At 35.9% G+C, this 22,553-nt stretch overlaps 1 protein-coding gene across 1 annotated transcript in view; it reads right to left on the reverse strand.

Moving 5' to 3' along the window:
- The window catches only part of POLQ (DNA polymerase theta), a 99,130-nt gene that overhangs the window by 40,579 nt on the left and 35,998 nt on the right, over positions 1-22,553 (reverse strand). The window contains exons 13-20 of the mRNA XM_069472689.1: positions 20,265-20,458; positions 19,232-19,356; positions 17,747-17,990; positions 8,361-11,473; positions 6,731-6,874; positions 5,214-5,410; positions 2,806-3,046; positions 593-786 (exon numbers count right to left, since the gene is read on the reverse strand). Coding sequence (XP_069328790.1) covers positions 593-786; positions 2,806-3,046; positions 5,214-5,410; positions 6,731-6,874; positions 8,361-11,473; positions 17,747-17,990; positions 19,232-19,356; positions 20,265-20,458 — 4,452 coding nt within the window. The remainder of the gene's footprint in view (positions 1-592; positions 787-2,805; positions 3,047-5,213; positions 5,411-6,730; positions 6,875-8,360; positions 11,474-17,746; positions 17,991-19,231; positions 19,357-20,264; positions 20,459-22,553) is intronic.

Genomic DNA, 22,553 nt, shown 5'->3' on the forward strand with positions numbered 1-22,553 from the left:
GCTTGTAACCACTCTAAAACAACCCAGCCACCCTTTATAGGGACAGAGTGTGGTAAGAGAAGAGAGCAGAACACCAACCTGTGAAAATGCAACATGAGTAAACTTTGTCAAAATTTATGTAAGGTGACAAAAAATCTTAATTAAATTTTTAAAAGCAAACAGTCACAAAAATCCCTTTTTCATATATGTCTCAGAAAAATATCCAGTTTCCTGAATATTTATTGGGGCAAAGAAGGGGTAAGGGATCATGAAATAACTAACTTCCTGGAGAAACAGCTACACTGTCATGTAACTACCACTACCAGTCATTTGTTCAATTATATTTAGTCAGTGCTTCCTCTGTTCCTGGCAATTCACCTTCTCGTACAGCTTGCATTCTAGGAGCCTTCTTTACTACCTACTAGCTTCCCATTTCAAAAATACATAAATAAATTAGATGCTAGAATATTCTATTCTTAAAAGCTTTCTGATTAACTGATTGTTTTATTTTACTGAGCTATGGTATTTAGGTGAACACATTTAGAAAATACACACACAAATCATTTTAACTCTAAAAATTACTTTTCTGAATTCACTATTCCCATGATACAACCTGAGCGATGTCCTCTGAACTGGTGAAAGAAAAACTGTGGCCGGCTAGTTGATAGGCCTGGGTCTCAATTGCATCCAGCTTGGCTTGCATTACGTGTTTCTGACTTTCACATTCTGCAGTACTAAAGCCGATTCCATTTAGTTCTAGCAAGGCCAAACAGTACTGAGAGGGCATTTCCACTTTATGGAAAATATCTGGAAGGAAAAACGAAAACTAAAATGTTAATTCATCAATTAAATGCCTAGATCAGCAGCATAACCTAAACTATATCAAATTTGTCTAGAAAAATCCAGAGATGCTACCCAAGCTATCCTTCAGGGTCCAGTCTCCTGAGCAGTGTCCTCAAACCAATAATGAAAAGTGGAAAAGTACAGGCACTTAAGCACTAAACTCCTAACCTTGTCTGTGCAGAGAGTAGAGGAGGTGGCAACCTTGTGAACAGTTTGGATTACAAGAGACTACATTTCTCTCAAGATAATGTTTCTGCTTTTACTCTTAGCAGGAGCAAGGTAACCAACCTTATTTGCTGAGCTGACTATAAAAGGTTAATTCCCCAAAATTATTTCCAATATTCCTGGTCCCATAGTATGTATGTATGCTTGAACAAAGAACTAAACAGAGGCTTTACATTTTCCAGTGCTCTTACAAAATAGCAAAGGAATAAGATTCTTGAAGTAAGAATCACTATCTGCTAACATTTCTTAAAAGACTAGTCACCCTAAATCAGTTTTTCCAGTATGTTCATTAGAATATTAGTCCCAAAGATGCTCTACAAAAAGGATGGAGTTGGTCGGGCATGGTGGCTCATGCCTGTAATTCTAGCACTCTGGGAGGCCAAGGCAAGAGCTCAGGAGTTCGAGACCAGCCTGAGCAAAAGTGAGACCCTGTCTCTACAAAAAACAGAAAAAGTAGCTGAGCATGGTGGCGTGCGCCTGTAGCCCCAGCCACAGGGGGATGGCTTGAGCCCAGGAGTTTAAGGTTGAGCTATGATGACACCACTCCAGGAAACCCAGGCTAGTGGCAGACTAGGCAGAGGGAAAGAGAGCTGTGTTCACCCAGCATTATTGCTCATGAACATAGGAGCAGTCCGTAGCATGTGTGCCACATACTCCCACTCCTTGGCCTGCCTCCATTGGCTTAGAGTAGCCAAATTTGAAATACTACAGTGCCTATACCAGAGCTGCTAAGTAACACCACTTAAGCAGGAAAGGCTTCTCTGAACATACAAGTCAGTCTGGTCCATGTGTCTGTTATTCCACCCTAGTGATGTTGGAAAGAACATTCCTACCAGCACAGAGGGTTTGTAGTAGCGGTAAAGATAATTATAATAATCAACTAACAATAATAAGCACCTACTCTGTGACAAACACTGCACTACATTCACTATTTTATTTAATCCTTATAACAACTTTCTAAGAACCAGACTTAAAGAATGTCAATTGCTTACCCAAAGTCCCTCAGCTAATAAGTGGACAGCCCAGATCCAAACCCAGGTCTGTGTGAACTCATCAGTCTGCTGTTTCTAGTACCTATTAATCAGTCAATAAATTCACAGTGTAATCTCCTCACCATGAAGCCAACTTTGTTCCACTTAGCCATCTCTACTATAAGCATTTGTTACACTCTCCGAAGTCAAAGTACTCAATCTGGGCCAGTAGCCTGCACAATAAATTCATGTTATTTGTCATGAGTGAAAAATAGAATCTCATGAATATCCTTTGCTGAAAAAACAACTGTTAATAATTCTAAAAAGAAAACAGTTCACTTTTTTAAATCCATGAAGGATGTCTTCTAAGTGTGAATAAAAATCATTTGATAAAGTTCAAATATAAAATCAGTAACAACCGAATAAAATGCCACTAATTCTCTTCATTACAATAAGGTCAGAGGTCAGCAAGCTATGGCCAAACTAGAACTGGATGCATGTTTCTGTAAATAAAGTGTTACTGGAAAACAGCCATACCCACTTGTTTTGGTATTGTCTGTGGCTGCTCTCATGTCACAGAGTGTTTAATATTTATAATAGACCATCTGGTCCACAAAGCCAAAAATGTTTACTATCTGGACTTTTACAGAAAAAAGTTTGTTGACATCCTGCACTAGAAAATCCAAAGGTAGATATGAAATGTATAGTTTGCCAACCTATGATAAAGAGTGGCTAAATATATATATCCCCAGTCTGTAACGTAAAAATACCAGAAACTTGGTTTTACCTTGAAGGTTTTCCTCCTGCAATAGTAAGTTGAGTTGATTCATAGAGTTGAAGACAAGAATGGACTCTACAGATGCTCTATATCGCCCAGAATGCTCAGTGCTGACATTCAGCCCCAGGCTTTGAATTCCTTGGCCAGTCTCCATCCCTTCTAGGAGTGGAAGCTCATGAGGAATAAAACTGGTAACTATGCTATGAAGAGTTGGCTCCTTAGAATCTGGATCTAGTAACCAGCATGCCACCTGAATGGGAGAGCAATCAGAATATTCTCTTGATTTTTTTCAAAGACATTTCTGCACCCTTAAATTCCTTAAATTAAAAGAAGAAAAAAAGAAAGTTCTTACCTAATCTCACTCATTTCCATTTAACACTTATACAGTGGTCTTCCCAGGAAAGGAGACAGAAAGAATAATTGTACCAGGACTCGTTATTGGTACTATTAAGAGCAATGGCCTTTAAAGAAAGAAAAGTCCTAACCTTTCTATTACCACAATGCTCCTGGCTGATCCACTTCTGAAGTAGGCTTGAAAACCAAATGTCTCTCAGCAAACTGAAACTGTGCATCTGAAAATGAAGATGGACTCTTCTCCACTTAGGCTAATTTTGGCAATGCTACTATAATAAAGATGGGACTATATGGTTTTAGGTTTATTAGTTCTTTCAACATCAAAAGAAGTGAGGCATAAATGTTTTGCCATTAAAAGTTTATATCCAGAGTTTCAGAAAGTCTCTAGACTTTCCCCCAAGGACGGAGGTCTGTTGCCAGGCCCCTCCACCTGGTCATTTGATTGTTATTTTTGGCTTCCCCAGGAGACTAGGAAACCTGTAGTTTCTAATACTAGATCTAGTAGATCATGAAGTGGATTTGGAATAAGGAAATCTAAGCCCTGTTCATAATTCTGACAATTACTATATGACTCAGTTACTTCTTTTGTACATTAAGAATGACATTTTAAAGGGGAGTATTTAATGAGACAGTCTGACATAAAATTTGACAAATGCTTCTTATAAAAGTAAGATTTTTTTTTAAATAATAGCCTATCTTCTTGCATTAAAAATGTTGTGATTAACAAAACCAATTATGGAATATTTCAAGTCATTTAAGACAAAGGTGTCATATAAATCTGAGGTGCTACTATAGTTTTAATGAGAAGCTCATATTACCCATATATTTTGGACTCCAGAAAAATAAAAATTATGTGACAATCTTTTATATCCAGTAAAGGTCAGTTTAGAAACTATATAGGGCTGGGCACCATGACTCATGCCCGTAATCCTAGCACTTTGGGAGGCTGAGGTCAAAGGATTGCTTAAGACTAGGAGTTCGAGACTAGCCAGAGCAAGAGCGAGACTCCTTTCTACAAAAAAATAGAAAAATTAGCCAGGTGTGGTGGCATGAGCCTGTAGTCCCAGCTACTTGGGAGGCAGACAGGAGGATCGCTTCAGCCCAGGAATTTGAGGTTGCTGTGAGCTATGATGATGCCACTGCACTGTAGCCCAGGCAACCAAGCAAAAACCTGTCTAGAGAAAGAGAAAGGGAAAGGGAAAGGGAAGGGGAAAGGGAAGGGGAAAAGGAGGAAGAAACTATACATAATGTATAACATGTAAACCAAGCCTGGCTTGAAGTATAGAAAAAGGCAGTATCTTTAGTTTACCTGATGCTGCCTTTGAAAATCTTTGCCAAAAAAAAGCTAAAGAAACTAAAAATTATCCTATTATTAATTATATTGATAATAATTACCGAAAATTATCATTTCTCAACCCTAAAACTCTGTATGCCTCACGTAACATGTAGGAAAAATATATCTCTTTGAAGGCTCTAATATTTAAATGTCTTCTTTAAATGCATAATACTAAGTGTGTATTAAAATGACATAATTTACACTTTCCTTAATAACTGAGAGCCATCATGACAATGAGCGTATCACACTTTGCTATTAAGCAGGAAAATTCTCAGGGGCTAGAAAGGTGATTTTCCTCTACACCAATTGGTCCCCATCTACAATCCTTTTAACATCACGCGCTTTTTGGATTTTCTACCTCCACCCTCAGGAATATTTGAAACATCCTGCTATCATATACCTAAATCTAACATTCTCATTTCATTTCTAATTTACTGTTGAACAGAAAATTTAGAAGTTATGACCAAAATTAAAATTTGTTTAAAATCTCTGAGGAAAGATAAACTTCAGGGCTCAGAATTTATGACACCTCTGTTTATATGTACACAAAAGCATTTGTGTGCCTGATATTCTATTCTGGGTGGATAAGGTTATTGAATAAAAAAGTGACTATCCTAAAAGACTTAAGCTGCATTACTGAAGCTAAATAAATACCAAGTCATTTAAGAATTAATCCTAAACTCTGAAATTATTTTTAAGTATATAAAAATTAAATATGACACAGAACCTTAGGATCTTCATAGCCTTGCTTGAGGGAGATGCCACAAGACAGAAGAAGAATTTTATAGGTCTGGATGAAGTCATAGATGACAACGGAACATTCCTTATCAGAGTCCTTTTCCAAGCAGGATTGAAGGTACCACATCCTGTCTTTCACAGTCAGGTTTGGATCCAGAGAAGGTGGAACCAAACTGGCACTAATTTCTTTAAAAAAAAAAAAAAGGTCTTAAGGCAAAAATTACATTCATTCATCTTAAGCAGCAATCTTTAGTAGAAAGACTGAGGAAGACTCAGAAGCTAAGATTGTGGTCCCAAATCCCAGGGCCGCAGACCAGTACTGGTCCACGGCCTGTTAGGGACTGGGTTGCAGAGCTCCACACCCCCACCTCCCACTCCTCACACCTCCTCTCCTGTGGAAAAATTGTCTTCCATGAAACTTAGGAACTGGGGTGGTGGGGCACACAGGAGGAGGTGAGCAAGTGTATTTACAGCCGTTCCCTATCACATCACTGCCTGAGCTATGCCTCCCTCCCCCACCCCCCCATCCCCAGTCCTTGGAAAAATTGTCTTCCATGAAACCAGTCCCTGGTGCCAAAAAACTTTGGGACTGCTGGCCTAAGGGACTGGTTCCATGTTACCACTAATTCAGCATGACCTTATCCAGGTCATATCGGCTATGTAGATAAAGTGCTTCATAATCTAAAAATTATGATCTGGGCTAGAAGATTTATAATGCTTTATTTAATTACTTGGAAAAAATTTCTAAAAATCAAGACTTGCGAAAATAAAATTACATTTCTCAGAAGGAGTTAAAGACAGGAAAGGTATTTTGAAATGAATTTTAAAGGCAGATTTAGTATGAACATATAATGTTATATCAAAAATAAAAGAAGTAGAAGTTCAACTACTCACCCCAAAATATTTTCCTATAAAATGAATACATTTCATGTTTTCTAAGGAACAGACTATATAGCATACTTTAAAATGTTTCCTTATTAATTTTGCTCCTGTTCAATACCAACCAATCAGCTGAGTGTCTAATAACCATAATTAGATCACAAAGTATTTCCAGATCATCTCCTTTCAATTCCAAAGACTTCTCCAAAGGTTGTGTGATTCAACTACTATGGATCTCTCTCAACATTGCCTTTATGTGAGTTTCAGACCCAGTCAATGGGAGGAAAAAAAGACTGAAAAGAAACTGCTATGATCCAGTCTTCAAAAGCAAACCCTGAAGGTAGCAAGGGAGTCCCTGAAGTTCCACTGCCCCCTTAGATTAACAAAAAAAACCATAGCATTAATGGCCTCACGAGACAAGGAGTGGGAAGGGAGGTGCTTCTTAAAACATTCATTCTGTTTAATACATGTAATAATGTACATATTAGCTGCTCTCCAAATAATTTTTTTAATTCTAAAATTAAATCTTAGGTAAATATCAGAAAATAATTCTCAACAAGCAAGATCACTACTCTAATAGATTTTACAATAATTATATGGTGGCTTAGCCAAACACTGATTACTTACCAGAATGCTTTTGTTCTTTTTGCAATGAAAAATAATAGGCATCCCTTCCACCCCAGCATATTGCCAGTCCAACCACCAAGATGTCATCACAGCCTTTAACGGGAAATCCGTCATCTCTAATAGGAGTTTCCTGAGGTGAGCTAGCTAAATAAACCAAAAGTGAAAAAGTTAAAAATCTCTAAAAATAAAGACATTAAATTGTTAAAACAATAGTAAAAACTCTATTTGATAGGCAAAATTTCCAGATCCTAAATTATGCATTATGTGGACAGTCATTTTTAGGTATAAGAGATTACTAGGCTTCTCATCAATTAAAATAACTATCACTATGATAAATCTACCCAGGGCCAGGTACAGTGGAGTGGCTCATGACTGTAATCTCAGTACATTGGGAGGCTGAGGCAGGAGGATCATTTGAGGCCAGGAGTTTAAGATCAGCCTGGGCAACATAGTGGAGACTCCATCTCTACAAAAAAAAAAAAAAAAACTGAGGTGGCACACACCATAGTCCCAGCTACTGAGGAGGCTGAGGTATTAGGACTGCTCAAGCCTCGAATTCCTAGGCTCATATATGTATACTTAATTCATATACATAATTAAGTATAACTTTGTATCTGGAGTCAACTTTTTTCCTAAAATAATCCATCTCCAATTTTACAAAGGCCAAGAGCCAATGTGTCTTATCTGCAGTTATATCCCCAATACCAGGAAGATAACTGGCACATAAGAACTCAATGCATATTTATTAAATTTTAAATGAATGTTTCTATCCTTCTAGCCTCCAGCACAGAGCCTGATACAGAGTATGTGCTCAATTTTATGTTTGTTGGATAAAAAATGGAAAGTGCTTTTCAACACTGAAAGTACATAAATAAAGCTTGTCATTAACACATCTGCTCCCTGAATTGAAGATCAAACATTCAGGCTTTTATGAACAAATTCACTCATAAATACTAATATTTAACAAATCTAATCAAAACTCTGATTACCACAACAGGTTGTCAAACTGACTATAGCTATTCCCCATGATCCAGAACCCAGGGTTCATGCAATAGGATAAGAATATACATGGCATTACTTGACTAAAAGTTCAACTCTCTCAAAATCTGGAAGAGGTCTGCAAGGCTTCAGAAGCAGCATTTCAGCATAGAATTCATGACTATCACTGGAAGTGAAAGTTCTACATGAGAAAAGTCTTAGAAAATATAGCTAATGCATATTGTGAAAATAGTTCCTATTTGCCATGTACTTTTTTTTATTATATAAGCCTGCAAGTATATTACAATTTAATAGGAAATAATTCATGAGCATTGATGATTAATAAAAATCATTGTTACAACATTAAAATACCATAAAGGTCACATCCATATTCAAAATATATATTATCTTTATTTTTATAAATTTATATTCTACTTAATATAGTATATATTGCATGCACCTCTTATAATAGAAGGCAACTACTATTACTCTAGTTGTGCTGAATAAATACGGCTGTTCTACACATAAATACACATAGAAGATACTTACTAAATTTTGAGATTACACTTAATATCCAACACTGACAAATCTAAATCTCATCTCAGCCTACTAACTATAAATAAATGTGAAAAAATTTAAAAAAAAAATTTACCTTGCTTAAATCTACCACCAATAGTAGCAGTTTTAGAAGATGTCAAACTTCTAATCTTTTCACAAGCCAGTGAGATGGAAAATCGCTTTTTGCACTGCCACTCCTTAATGAATGTTTGAAAAAGAGTTTGGTCACTTGCTACATCAATTATGGCCAAACTTTCTGAACTGCATGAGGCTGGAGTTAACTGCAATTCATCCTGTGATGACTGCAGTGGAAAACTTGCGTCTCTAATAGGGTTGTCATCTTTGAAATCATTTTTATTCTCTGGATTTAAATCGTGGTCTTTAATATCTGAAGGTAAGCCAAATGAATAACTTTCACCAGGTTGTAAAGCACTACTAGTTTTCCAAAGTTTCACAGGTGTTCCAAAAATCCCTGGACATGCCAGCTTAGAAGCAGATGTTGGAATGGGTGTGGGAGGAATGAGACCATTATCATCAACTATACAGCTTTCTTTGCAAGGCAAGAGGGATGAGGTTTCACCATGATTGGCATTGTTCTCTAGTGCCTCAATCTTGTTTTTTACTTCATAATTAGGAGAAAATGAAAATCCTTGCACTTGATTTATCTCCAAATTTGAAATCTCCTCCTGTTTCTCATTTAACTCTGTATTTTTTCTTTTCAAACCAGACAAGTTTATAGTTGTTAATTTTAGCTTTTCATTTCCTGGAGGACTGGACACTTTATCTAAAATCTTTTGTAGTCCTGGACTTAGATCAAATGATGCCCCTGACCAGACGAATGAATGATTTTGCCCTGTCCCAGTTAATTTGGACTTTTGAGCCCTTTCATCTTGATCTCCTTCAATTACCTCTTCTTGGGAGTGGTCATTACCTATAATTACTGGATCACTTAGTTCTAATGCTTTAAGAGATACTACAGTATCATGTTTCTCTTGGATAGAAGATATACCTACATTGTCCAAAGCTTCAACCATCTGAACAGAATCCATTTCTGAAAACATAATAGATTCATCACTGAAACAAGTCAATTGCTGCTGGATATCTTCATTCTTATTCATATTTGATTTTTTAATTGGGCCTTCTTGTTGTAAACACAGAGAATCACTGAAATGGTTTGGTGTTATTTCAGAAGGAAGGGGTTCTTTTGCTTGCACATCAGGTGGTTGTTCTTTTACTAGGTAGTCTTCACTGAAACTGTCAAACAGTAAACTATCACTCATATTCAAACTTGTTTCAGGAACTGGCAGACATTCTCCTTCTATACCAGTGGGAGTTCTCTTTTGTGGAACCAGAGGTATGACTGGTTTCACAGTTTCTTGTGTTTGATAATCTTGAAGAAAACTATTTAATTGGGAATCAGTAACAGAAAGTTCATTCCCTTTAAAACAAAGAGCATTTTCCTCCAATAGTATTGGAGAATGAAAAATTGGGTTTTCTGGAGTCAGGATATCAACCCCATGAGACTCAGTGCTTTGTTTCATAGTACCTACAGTCTTAAAGCTCAAATGATCTATATCAGTCCTTCCTGGAGAATGCTGTTCATCAGGAAAAGTAATATGAAACTCATTCTGAAAAGAGCTAATCGAGTTCTGTTTGTCTAAGCTCTTCTGCATTATCCCTGCTGCCAGGTTGGTGTCTTTTGCTCCTTGTTTGGCATTTTCAGTTGCCATCTGTTGTATTATTTTCTCTGACTGAGTATCCAGGTAGAAACTATCTTCAAAATCACAGAGGACTAAACCTAAGTCAGAAACATGATTAGTTTTGTTTGTTGCATAAGTATCTGTTTTTTCTTGTATACTAGAGGTACTTAGAAAATTCTCACGCTGGCCTCCTAATTTACCAAATGTTCCAGTTGATAGAAGTATTCCACTGGGTATCTCAGTTTTGTTTATATTATCTCCTAATGCCTGAAAATGATTTAGTTTATTTTCCTCAGTATTAAACTTTATACTTTCACATTTAATAGTCATAACATTTGAGTCTCTATTCATATAACTACTGACTGCCTCACAGGGCATTTGTCTCTCTACTATGTTTTTCTGTTTGGTATAAGTGTTTGTCTGTTTATTAGGTTGCTTTTCTGGGCAGTGGTTAACTGGATAAGTGTCATGGTGTTTCACATGAACATTCTGGTTTTCTGAATCATTTTGTAGCAGCACTTCATTTATTTTTTCTGTCTCAACAACAGCTAATCCTCTTGCATTTTCACTAACCATCCCACTGGCTTGACAATCCATGTTTTTATTCTGGGATCCTGTGATACAATGTTCCACAAGAGTATCATTAGTTAATGTTCTGTTCCTTGAACAACTTTGCTTTATTTGCAATGGGAATGATGTTTTGTTACATTTTTCCTCAGCACAAAAAGATACATTTTTAGCAAATGGCCCTGGACTTCTAAATTCCATATTCTTCTCATCTAAGGTAAATGGGTCTTCACAAAGAATAGGACTAGGCTGTCCTTGTAAGTCAATTCTATACATTCCAGAGTCTTTCAGAGGGCTACTGTCCCCAGTTTGCTTTGAATGCTTACTATGTTTCCAAGATTGAAAAGATGTGCTCATCTTTTCTGACCCGAAATTCAAAGCTGCCATCTTTGTTTTCTCAAATGAGAAAGTCTGAACAACTTTCTTAGTGCTTGTTTTTCCACCATTCAGAGAGGTTCTTGTCTTGTCTTTATTTATGTCCAAGGAAGCCCGTTTTCTTGTTCTGAAGATGGAACGTCTCTGATGTTCTTGATTCCTATCCTGGAATGTACAATAAAAAGAACTCATATGCTCTCTACTTTTATCTAAATCTTGTACTATATTTGGTGAACACTTAACATAAGAATCACTAACTATCATGTCACTTTTGCTCTTTGATGTTAATCTTTTATGAGATCTCTTAGTTTGGGGTATAAAAGTATGTTCCTTCACTTCTGACTCACTACTGGTCGATGAATGTGTACCAGAACTTAAAAGGGAATATGGATTCCACTGCACTCCCATTTCAACTAAGTCCTGCTGCAGAATCATTTTGGCTTCTTCCACTATAAGGGCTGCTGCCTCCCTTTCAGTTAAACCCTTTTTGCCAGTCAACCAAATAGTTCGCATATTCCGACGTTCTTCAACAGCTTCCTCTTCCTCATCTATTGCCTTTCGGGCACTATAAAAAGGAGATAGGAAAAAAAAGAAATTAATGCATTGATTCACTCATTCATACAACAAATATTTATTAAGCATTCAATCTGAGCTGTTCTAAGAACTGAAGAAACAGCACTGAAGCAGAAAGAGAGAGATATCTGCTCTCAAGGGACTTACATTCTAGTTGGGGAATTCAGAAAATAAACACGTTTTAAATGCATTCTGTGTCAACTGGTGAAAACAGTTGTATAAAAAAATAAAGCACCAAAAAGGGGAGGGTGGTTCTGCAATTTTTAAACAGCATAATAAGGCAAGGCCTCACTAAGACAGATTCTTTAAGGAAAAGCCTAAAAAAAAAGTGAGGGTCATAAAACTTTCACTGAAAACAAATCCTCCTAGACAATACAACTGGACAAAGTATTTGAAGATAACAGAGAATGACCAAAAGAAAGGAGAAATTGGGTAGGGTGGGGGAGGGGTAGTGAGACTTAGAAGAAAAAAATGGCAATGGGTGAATTTTCACACTTTTTACCTGAAGGCAGGCCCCAATCAGTACCATGCAGGTTGGCTAAAAACTTGGATAAAAACCTGAAGTTCATCAATTGACAGAATTCAGAACAGAGGTAAGGGTAAATATATTAGTTAGAAATTGAAGACAGAAAGTCAAGAAATCAAAGAGCTAGAGAAAGAGAACCCCAAATTCTTTATATGAACTTTGCCCAAATATCTGGCTGACCTCTAAATTATGCAACTGTGGGCAGATTCCAAGCAACCAGTTAAAAGTCTAAACAACTGAACAGAGATACTGTCCACCACACAAAGACAAAGTTTGGACTCTGAGTTCAGCCAAACTGACAAAATATCAATTTTCCTCAGGGTAACATAATACAGTCTAGCTAGACCCTAAAAGGTCAAACATATATACAATTGAAGTAGTAGGAGAAAAAGAGAGATGTTCTGGAGCATACAAATTATGGAAGACATAATGGCTGAGAGACTTCTGCTTCCAACCAAGGTGAAGTAAAAGGAACCAATTTAGTAGTCTCTCACCTAAAATAACTAAAACACCAAAGGTAGGTCATAAAAGACATTGCAGCTTCCAGTTTGCTCTCTCTTGAATCACTCACTCTGAAAGAAGCCAACCATTGTCAAGAAGTCTTATGGAGAAGTACACGTGGATAACAATTGAGGCATCAGGCACCAACTTGCCAATATGTGTGTGTAGCATCTTGGAAGCAGACCCAAGTCAAGCCTTCAGAGGACTACAGTCCCAGCCAACAACTTAACTACAATGTCATGAAGATATCCTAAACCAGAGCCACCAGCAAAAGTGCTCCCAAATCCATTACTCATAGAAACTTTAAGATAATATAAACTTGTTGTTCTTAAGCCACTAAATTTTTAAGTAATTTATTACACAACAATAGATAACTATTATGCCTAGTAAAGCTATTAAACTTCAAAGATATGGAGAAAAAATCTCAAGGCCTACAAATAAAAAGATCAAATAACTTACAAGGGCAAAAGAATTAGACTCTCATAAGCCTTCTCAAAAACAACACACAAGGCAAAGGAACAAGGGATGAGTATTTTCAAAAAACTCAATAAAAGAAAGTATAAACCAAGGATTTTATATCTAGCCAAGCTGTGTTTCAAACATTAAGTTTATAGGAAAATGGTTTTAAACATATAAGAAAGTGGGGAATTCTGTATTATAAGCCCTCCTCAAGGAATCTACTAGAGGATGAGCTTCATCCAATTGAAAGATGACTAGGAATACTTCAGCAATAAGACAGATGGTAAGAATTTTAATAAATAAAAATATACATTATATTGAGAGAAAGTAGCAAAAATGCACTTTAAAAATGGATGAAAAAGTGGGGAGGGGAAGTAAAGTAAGCTCAATGATTATTGTTCAGGTAGGTAGGTGTAATAGGATAGCATTAAAATCTTGACAAACCAAATAATGAAAAGTACAAATGTAACTACTAGAAAAAAACTATACATCTTTTTAAATTTACAAATAAAACTGCAGGCCAGGCATGGTGGCTCATGTCTATAATCCTAGCACTTTGGGAGGTGGGGGGAGGAGATCGCTTGAGGCCAGGAGTTCCAGACCAGCCTGAGCAAGAGTGAGACCCTGTCCCTACAAAAAAAAAAAAAAAAAAAGAGAGAGAGAGAGAGAGAGAGAAAAAAAGAAAAATTAGCCAGGCATGATGGTGCAAACCTGTAGTCCCAGCTAGGCAGGAGGCTGAGGCAGGAAAATCGCTTGAGCCCAGGAGTTAGAGGCTGCAGTGAGCTCTGACGATGCTACTGCACTCTAGCCTGGGCAACAACACAAAACCCTGTCTCAAAAAATAATAATAATACTAATAATAAAATTGCAAAATATACCCAACAGTTAGAGAAGGAAATATAGCAAATATCACATAATACACATAATTGTAAAATAAGTTCAGAGAATTAAGCCCAAACATATTGGTGATATCAATAAATTTGAGTATGATTAAATCATCTATTAAAAGAAAAAGCTTTTCAATTTGCTTCCAAAAGGAATGTTCAACTATAACTCAATGTGATGCCCAAAAAGCATATCAAAAAGAAAGTGATTCCAAAAGGCTAAAAATGAAGGGATAGACAAAGAAGGAATCTCCAGGCAAAGGGAAATAAGAAGAAAGAGGTGAGAGATGTTCCAACATCAGATAAAATACAATTCAAGACAAAAAGGATTAAATGTGACAAAGAAGGGTATTATTAATGTTCAAAAACACAATCACAATAAAGAAAACAGCTATGTATAATTACATACCAAATAACCATTTTTCTTTTCTTTTAGAGACAGGGTCTGGCTCTGTTGCCCAGGCTGGCATAGCGTGGCCTGATTCCAGCTCACCACAGCCTCAAACTCCTAGGCTCAAGTGATCCTCCTGCCTCAGTCTCTGGAGGAGCTAGGACTACAGGCGAACGCCACCGTGCCAGGCTAGTTTTTTTTTTTTTTTATTTATTTATTTTGTAGAGACAAGATTTCTCTATGTTGCCCAGGCTGGTCTTGCACTCCTGGCCTCAAGCTATCTTCCCGCCTTAGCCTCTCAAAGTGCTGGGATTACAGGTGTGAGCCACCACATCTAGCCAACAAGTAACCATTTTTATAAAGTAAACACTATAGGAGATAGGAGGAGACAGAGAGAGAAACACACTAACAATAGTAGACTTTAACAAACCACTCTCATTAAAAGACAAATTGAGTGTGTGTGTGTGTGTGTGTGTGTGTGGAGGATAGAGAATAAGGAAAAAAAGAACATAATGAAATAATAAATAAGGTAGAATTTATATTTCAAATGTTGTATCTTTAGAATATATATCTAGTCTGTATTGATCACATAACAGGTCACAAAGAAAACACCAGTGAGTTCCATAAAATAGAAACATTACAAATAACATTTAGATTGCAATGCAATAAACCAGAAATTATTAATCAAATAAAAAAAGCCCTTCACCTGGATATTAACAAAACCTCTTATTGAGTGACCCTTAGTGGAAGAGGGAAAACAAGCTAACTACATAGTTTCTAAAAAATAAAACCCTACATATTAGAACATATGGGTTACATTTAATGCAATGATCACAGAAAATTCATAGCACTAAATTCACAGTATTAAACTGTAAACAAATAGTATATTATTTATCAACAAACATAAAAATGTGAAAGTGCATTAAATATCCATTTTGGGGAAAAAGACTAGAAAAAGCACAACAAAGTAAACAAAAGAAAGTACAGGAAGGAAATAATAAAAGAAGGAATAAATGAGTTAAATTATTTTCAAAAAATGTAGACCTAATTATAATAAAAAAAAAATCCTGGATTTTATTTACAAAATAAATCATTAGCTAACTTGATCAAGAAAATAGGGGAAAGTAGAAATTTACAAAATAAGAAATGACAAGGAGGAAATAGTCAATAAAATAGAAGAAATATATAAAATTCCCAAAAAACTAACTTATAGACCTCTATGAAATATATTTGAAAACCTGAATGAATCATTTCCTAGGGAAATATAGAATACCAAAATTAAAGATAGAAAGCTTAAAGAGAGTTATTCCTGAAAAAATAAAATAGAAATTATAATTAAAGAACTAACCCCATAAGAAGATACCAGTTCACCATGGTTTCATGGGGTAATCATATCAAACCTTCAACCACATAGTCCTAAGATTCTATAAATTATTACAGACTTCCTAAGTCTTTTTTATGAAGGAAGTCTAATATCAAACACTGATACCAAAACCTGAATGAAGACAGTGCCAAAATAAGAAAACTATTGACTAATATTATTTATGAATAACCATGCAAAAGTATACTAAATTAAACATTAACAAACAGAATCTAATATCACGTAAGAAATAATATGACAATGAAATTAATTCTGGGAATGCAAGATTGATTCAATATTAGGAAATCTATTAATATACCATGTTAATAAATGTAAGAGAAAAAAAACAATACAGTCATATATTGCTTAACTACAGGGATAAGGTCTAAGAAATGCATCATTAAGTGATTTTGTGTTTGTGCAAACATCCTAGGATGTACTTACACAAACCTAGGCGGTATAGCCTACTACACACCTAGCCTATATGGTATATCCTATTGCTCCCAGGCTACAAACTTGTACAGCATGTTACTGTATTGAATATTGTAGGCAACTGTAACACAATTATAAGTATTTGTGTATGTAAACGCACATAAACATGAAAGGTAATGCATTGCACTATGGCTACAATGTCACTAGGTAATGGGAGTTTTTCAGCTCCATTATAATCTAATGGGACCATAGTGGTCTATGTAGTACATCATTGAAACATCATTATGCTCTGAGCGACTATAATTATCTCCACAGATGTTAAAAAAAAAAAAAAAAAGTCTTTGACAAAATTCAAACCCATTCTTGATTTTAAAAAATTCTAAAAACTTACAATACTGTACTGGACATTTTCATAAAATGATAAAAATATACACACAGAGTCCTAAAGCCAGAGACATTTCCACTAAAATCACAAACAAAGGAAAAAATGCCCACTATCTTTATTACTATTAGACATTGTATTATAAGCTAATTCAATTAGCTAATTCAATTAGACAAGAGAAATCAATTAGAAGCATAAGAATTGGTAAAGAAGAAGTAAAATATCCCTATTTACAGATGACATGGCAGCATACCTGGAAAACCCTAGAGAATCAATGATAAAAACAATAAACTCAAACAATAAGAGTTCAGGGGCTGGGCACAGTGGCTGACTCCTATAATCCCAGTGCTTCTGGAGGTTGAGGCGGGAGGACCGCTGGAGGCCAGGAGTTTGAGACCAGCCTAGGCAGCACAGTAAAAGGCCATGTTCCCTAAAACACCTGCAAAAACACCCCTTGAGAAAAAAGAACCAGAATTTGCACATAGGCCAGCTCTCAATATCTAACAAAGATACAGATACAAATACCACTAGTGAAGATTTTTTGCCCCTTTACCTCTAATCCCTCCTTCCCACCTCAAACCTTAAGATTACCAAAGAGAAAGAATAAATGAAGACTATACCCTTACCCCTTCCCACACGTTACAGGTTTCAGAGCCTAAGTCAGGCCTAAAATGAGTGGGAGGGAAGAAACATTTTTAATACATGAAAATAAAACTGTTAGTACCTGAAAGTAACTAAATAGCTATAGGATCTGACTGAGATTTCATATTGGAATGAGTTCAAAGAATAGTGGTAGAAAAACAATTAAGCTATTCCTTGATAATATGCTGGGTCCAGCCCATTCTATAAATTAGTTATACATACACACACAAAAAATCAAAGAATCTTCTCACAAATTGTTTTCAGGGACTAGTGTTCCAAAGAACATTTGAGACGAGTGTATTTTAAAATGTTCTTGCCTGAAGAAAGTTTAAGATTAGTCCTAGATATATAATAAAATCAAATCAATATCAAAATTTATTAAATTTAACAAAATTTATTAAAGCAGATCAAAATTCATCAAAGCAAAAGCATTGGTACCACACTTTCAGTCTTTCTAGGAGAGAATTATGACAGTTTTAAAAATGCCTTTTAAGTCATGCAATATTTTAAAAACATACAAAATAAAAAGTAATCCTCAAGGGGGAAAAAGTAGTCACATTTTCTTCCAGTTACACCAAGTATGCAAGAGATTATCTCTGAGGGAAATACTGTAATACATTATCTATTATTTAAAAATTGACAAGATTTTTCACTTAATAACCCTATGTAGATAAAGGGACTTTCTTACCTTTTGAAAGGCACAGCATTTTTGAGAACCACCTCCACCTCAGCAATATTTGCTCTAGCAAGATCTGCCACAGTAAGAAAGCCGGAAACATAGAGAGCCCTGGCTCGCTGTGCATTAAGTAAGGATACCCGGACCAGGTCGCACAGCTCCCTCTGGATGCCAAACGTAAGACGCTTCTGAAATTGGGAAAGTAGCAGTTCCATGTTGTGCCAGCCCAGGCGGTTGGAAAATACTGTAATCATCCCTAGAAAATTCATAGAGTATTTTTTAAATTAAAGTTCCTTACAGACTAATTCTCGATTTCTTTAGATGTACTTTGTTTATTTGTTTTGTTTTTTCCTGCAGAATTACAAAGTTTAACAAGGCCCAAGGTATAAATTAACAAGACAGCAGACATATCAAGTACCTAGCCTTAGTGGATAATAAATATGCTAAACACATTAAATGTCATCTCATTTATTCTTAATCCTCAACTTACCTGAAAACTAAGGCAGAGTACAGTTTAAACACAAAACAAACTGAAAGCTGTCACCCTAGTTCATTCCTCTCTCTCCCTCTCTCTTCCTTATTTTTCTTTTGTAAGGAACAGAGAACTCTTAAAAACAGGTGAGGAAAACAAGAAAGCTTTTTAAATATTCAAGGGCTCAGAAGACTACAAAGAGTGGAGTTCCCTTGTTATTTTCTTCAAAAAAGACTGCCCAGCTCAATAGCTGTACCCTCTTGAAATAAAGAGGTAGAGCAGCTAAGTGCCAAGTCATTAAGAAAGTCACTTCCCTATGAGAGGATTAATCCTAGAGGCAATCATAGATCTTTGATACCATTAAGTTGAAGAGCAAGTTCCTTCCTTTTTACCATCCTCTCCCTCCATCTTCCCCTCAGTGTGACCTCATAAGCACACACCTTCACAATGAAACCTCTTACACATATAAATACACACATTCTCTAGTAGCCCAGAGTTTCCTTCCTAAGGGCTTGTAGGGATTCCTTAGTAAATTCAGACCCAGAATTTCTCCCTTTGCCTAGCTTAGGGTTTAATATATTAAGGCAGACCAGTGGTTTCTTAGAAGAGATAATATTTAGAATAGTTAGACAAGAGTTCAGAAATCCCTTTCCATCTGCCATACTCCTTGTCACAAACATGTATTAATCAGTACCTTGATGAGAAAAGGGAGACCACTGAGAACTTTGTTTCTTCCTGCAACAGGAAAAAAAGAAAAAGAAAACAGAAAGTAGAGGGACAGTCTGCAGGTTGCTAAGGAATGGCAGGGGAATAAGGTCCAGACATTCAGCTAGTTGCCAGTCCTCTGTAAAATGGTACTAAGCGCTGAGGAGCCATAGGTTTAGATTTCCTGATGGCAGAAGCTACACAAAATTATAGCACTTTTAGAGAGGCCTACAATAAAATGGAATTTGAAAAAAGTTAATCTTAACTTGACCTCAAACCACAGAGTCTTAAATAAATTTGAAACCTTTTGTTTAACTGACCTGCATAAACAGCAGCTGACTGTTGCAAAGATTGAATCTGTCCACGATTGCATCCATATTTCTGATTAATTTCCTTTAAGGGAACTTCACTGATTAAATCTAATAGCACAAGACTGGTGAAAAACCTAAGAATAAATCATCAAAAGTATGGTAAGAGATCACTTATTTCTACTACGAAAGTACAATGTGTATTAAAAAACTAAAAACCAAAAAGGCAACAGAGGGTTTACACACTCTGGGAAGATTCCCAACAGAAAATAGGGTTAGTGGACAAAGACCGAGATCAATATTTGCAAAGCAAGTTTTGACATACATTTGTACTATAGCAAAGAACTAATGTCTGTATAACAAAAAAAGGTCACCCATATTTCAACACTGCTAACTAATTTCAAGAAATAACACTTGGTTCAAGAAATGTGCCAGCACAAAAATTTAAAAGAAGACCTGATACACAGTTACATGATCATCTAATCATTATTTTAGTAAAATGACAGAATCTGATTGTAAAATTCAGTTGTGATTTGAAAGGGAACACTGGCACAAATAATCCAAGTATATAAATCCTTATAAAATTTACACTTGACTATTTTGTAAATAGAGACTAATGCTTTAAGAAAAATAATTTCATTATATTTAAAAGAAGCTAAAAGCCTGTACAACTTCCCCACCTTAACTTTTTATTTAGCCCTTCCCTACTGGTAATGAATCACTTCTAAGGGTGACACAAAGCATAGCACCAAATGAAGCCACAGTAAGCTGGCAGTTCTTCTGATTCACACCTTCTTTACTTAAGGGAAGTAATTAAATATTCTACTTTAAAAGATCTTTATATTTAATGGCTGCTAAACTATAAGCTGTAGGATGAAACTAAAATATTGATAAATTCAGTAAATACAGAAAATTGGAAAATTTTACCACAGTCAACCAAAATTTTTATTTTATTGACAATGAAAATGACTACAATAAGCTGGACATCTAAAACTGTGTTAACACTACGTTAAATACTTCAGAGTCCAGGAACCTTAATGTTTACCTTTTATGGATGGCCATTTGTCGGTGCTGTCTCTCAGTTCTGGCAACTACTTTTCCTTTCACACAGCGAGCCAAGAAGCCTTCTTCAACTCCCACTAGCTCTGCCACCCTTTTCATGGAAGTTGGCAACTTCTCCCATAAACAGAAAAATCGATACCAATCAATAGTAGTCCAATCCTCAAACATAGGTGTAACCTACAGGGAAAAAGCATCATTCATTAGTTAAAACTACTCCATTACAAAAGAACAAAACAAAACTATAAATACAAACTACATCTTAGCCAAAAGCCTCAGGATTTAGAAAAATTTCTAACTGTAATAATACCTCATTTATATGGAAACATCATTTATTCACAAACAACTCACTGCCAGGAAAAAAGAAAAAGAAACCATTAAGCATACCAACTGGATTTTATAGAACCCAAGTCTTTAATCATAGACATTTCAAATATCAGCACTCTGACTTTAGGTATACTCTAAGTACTTTATATAATTTACAAGAAAGAATCAGTAAAATAAAAAGAGGAGAGAGAGAAGAATCAATATTCAGAGTTGACATATTATCTAAAATATCCAGGATTCAACAAAAAATGAAACATATAAGAAATAGGAAAGTATATCCCAAACACAGGTGAAAAAGCAGGCAAAATAAACACCTTTGAGAGGGTCCAGATGTTAGAATAAGTGAACACTTGAAAGGATATAAACATGGTCAGAGAACAAAAGAAAACCATGCCTAAAGAAGCAAAAGAAGGCATAATGACAATATCTCCTCAAGTGGAGAATATGAATAAAGACAAGATTACAAAAAAGAGCCAATTGGAAACTCTGCAGTTAAAAAGTACAATAACTAAAATAAACAATTCCCTAGCGAACTCAACTGTATATCTAAGCTGGCATGAGAAAGAATCAGCAAACATGCAGATAGATTGACAAAGACTATGTAATCTGAAAGAGAGCGGAGAAAAAGAAAGAAAACGAACAGAGCCTCAAAGAAATGTGGGAAACATTAAGTATACCAACATATGCATAATGAGGGTACCAGAAGAAGAAAGAAAGGAACAGAAAAAATATCTTAAGAAATAGTGGCTAAAAATGTCCCAAATTTGATGAAAAACATTAATCTACATATCCAAGAAACTCAGTGAAATCTTAGTGGGATAAATGCAAAGAGATCCACACCAAGATGCATCATAGTCAAAATGTTAAAAACTAAAGAAAAAAAGAAAATCTTGAAAGTAGGAAGGGAAAAAAAAAGGCATCATATATAAGGAAAACCCCATAAGATTAAGAGCTAACTTCTCATCAGAAACAATGGAGACCAGACTGCAGTGAGATGACATACTCAAACTGCTGAAAGAAAAAGAAAAAAAAAACTATCAAGTAAGAATCTTATATAAAGGAAAACTATTTTTCTAAAGTAAAAATATAACAGAGACATTCCCAGATAAACAAAAGCTGAGAAAATTTTGCTTGCAAACTTGTCTTTTAAAAAATACTAAAGAAATCTCTTAAGGTTGAAAGAAAGTGACCTATCCAGTTCAAAGTGCTGTTGAAAAGGAAAGGAAGAGAAAAAGAGGGAAGGAGGAAGGAGGAAGGGAAGGAAAGGAAAGGGAGAAGAGAAGAAAAGAGGTGACCCAAAACAGTATTTCAATTCTACACACAAAAAAACAAAGAGGGCCAATAAAGGTAATCATGTGGCATAATTGCACGTCTCCTTTTTTCTCTTGACTGATTATAAACAGCAACTGTATAAAACAATTCTGCATATAATTGTAATGCTGGACCTATAACATATAAAAATTGCAATATATTTATTTGACAATAACAGCCCAAAAGAGGCAGGTGGGAGCAAAGCTGTATTGTACTAAGGACAAAAGATAGCATCCAAAATCCATAGAAATAAATGGGGGGGGGAACACAATGGTAATTAAGAATGTTAGGCCGGGCGCGGTGGCTCACGCCTGTAATCCTAGCACTCTGGGAGGCCGAGGCGGGTGGATCGCTCAAGGTCAGGAGTTCAAGACCAGCCTGAGCAAGAGTGAGACCCCGTCTCTACTAAAAAATAGAAAGAAATTATATGGACAACTAAAAATATATATATAGAAAAATTAGCCGGGCATAGTGGCGCATGCCTGTAGTCCCAGCTACTCAGGAGGCTGAGGCAGGAGGATCACTTGAGCCCAGGAGTTTGAGGTTGCTGTGAGCTAGGCTGACGCCACGGCACTCACTCTAGCCTGGGCAACAAAGTGAGACTCTGTCTCAAAAAAAAAAAAAAAAAAGAATGTTA

Source organism: Eulemur rufifrons, chromosome 7 (assembly GCF_041146395.1).
Source record: "Eulemur rufifrons isolate Redbay chromosome 7, OSU_ERuf_1, whole genome shotgun sequence".
In the NCBI taxonomy this organism is placed as follows: domain Eukaryota; kingdom Metazoa; phylum Chordata; class Mammalia; order Primates; family Lemuridae; genus Eulemur; species Eulemur rufifrons.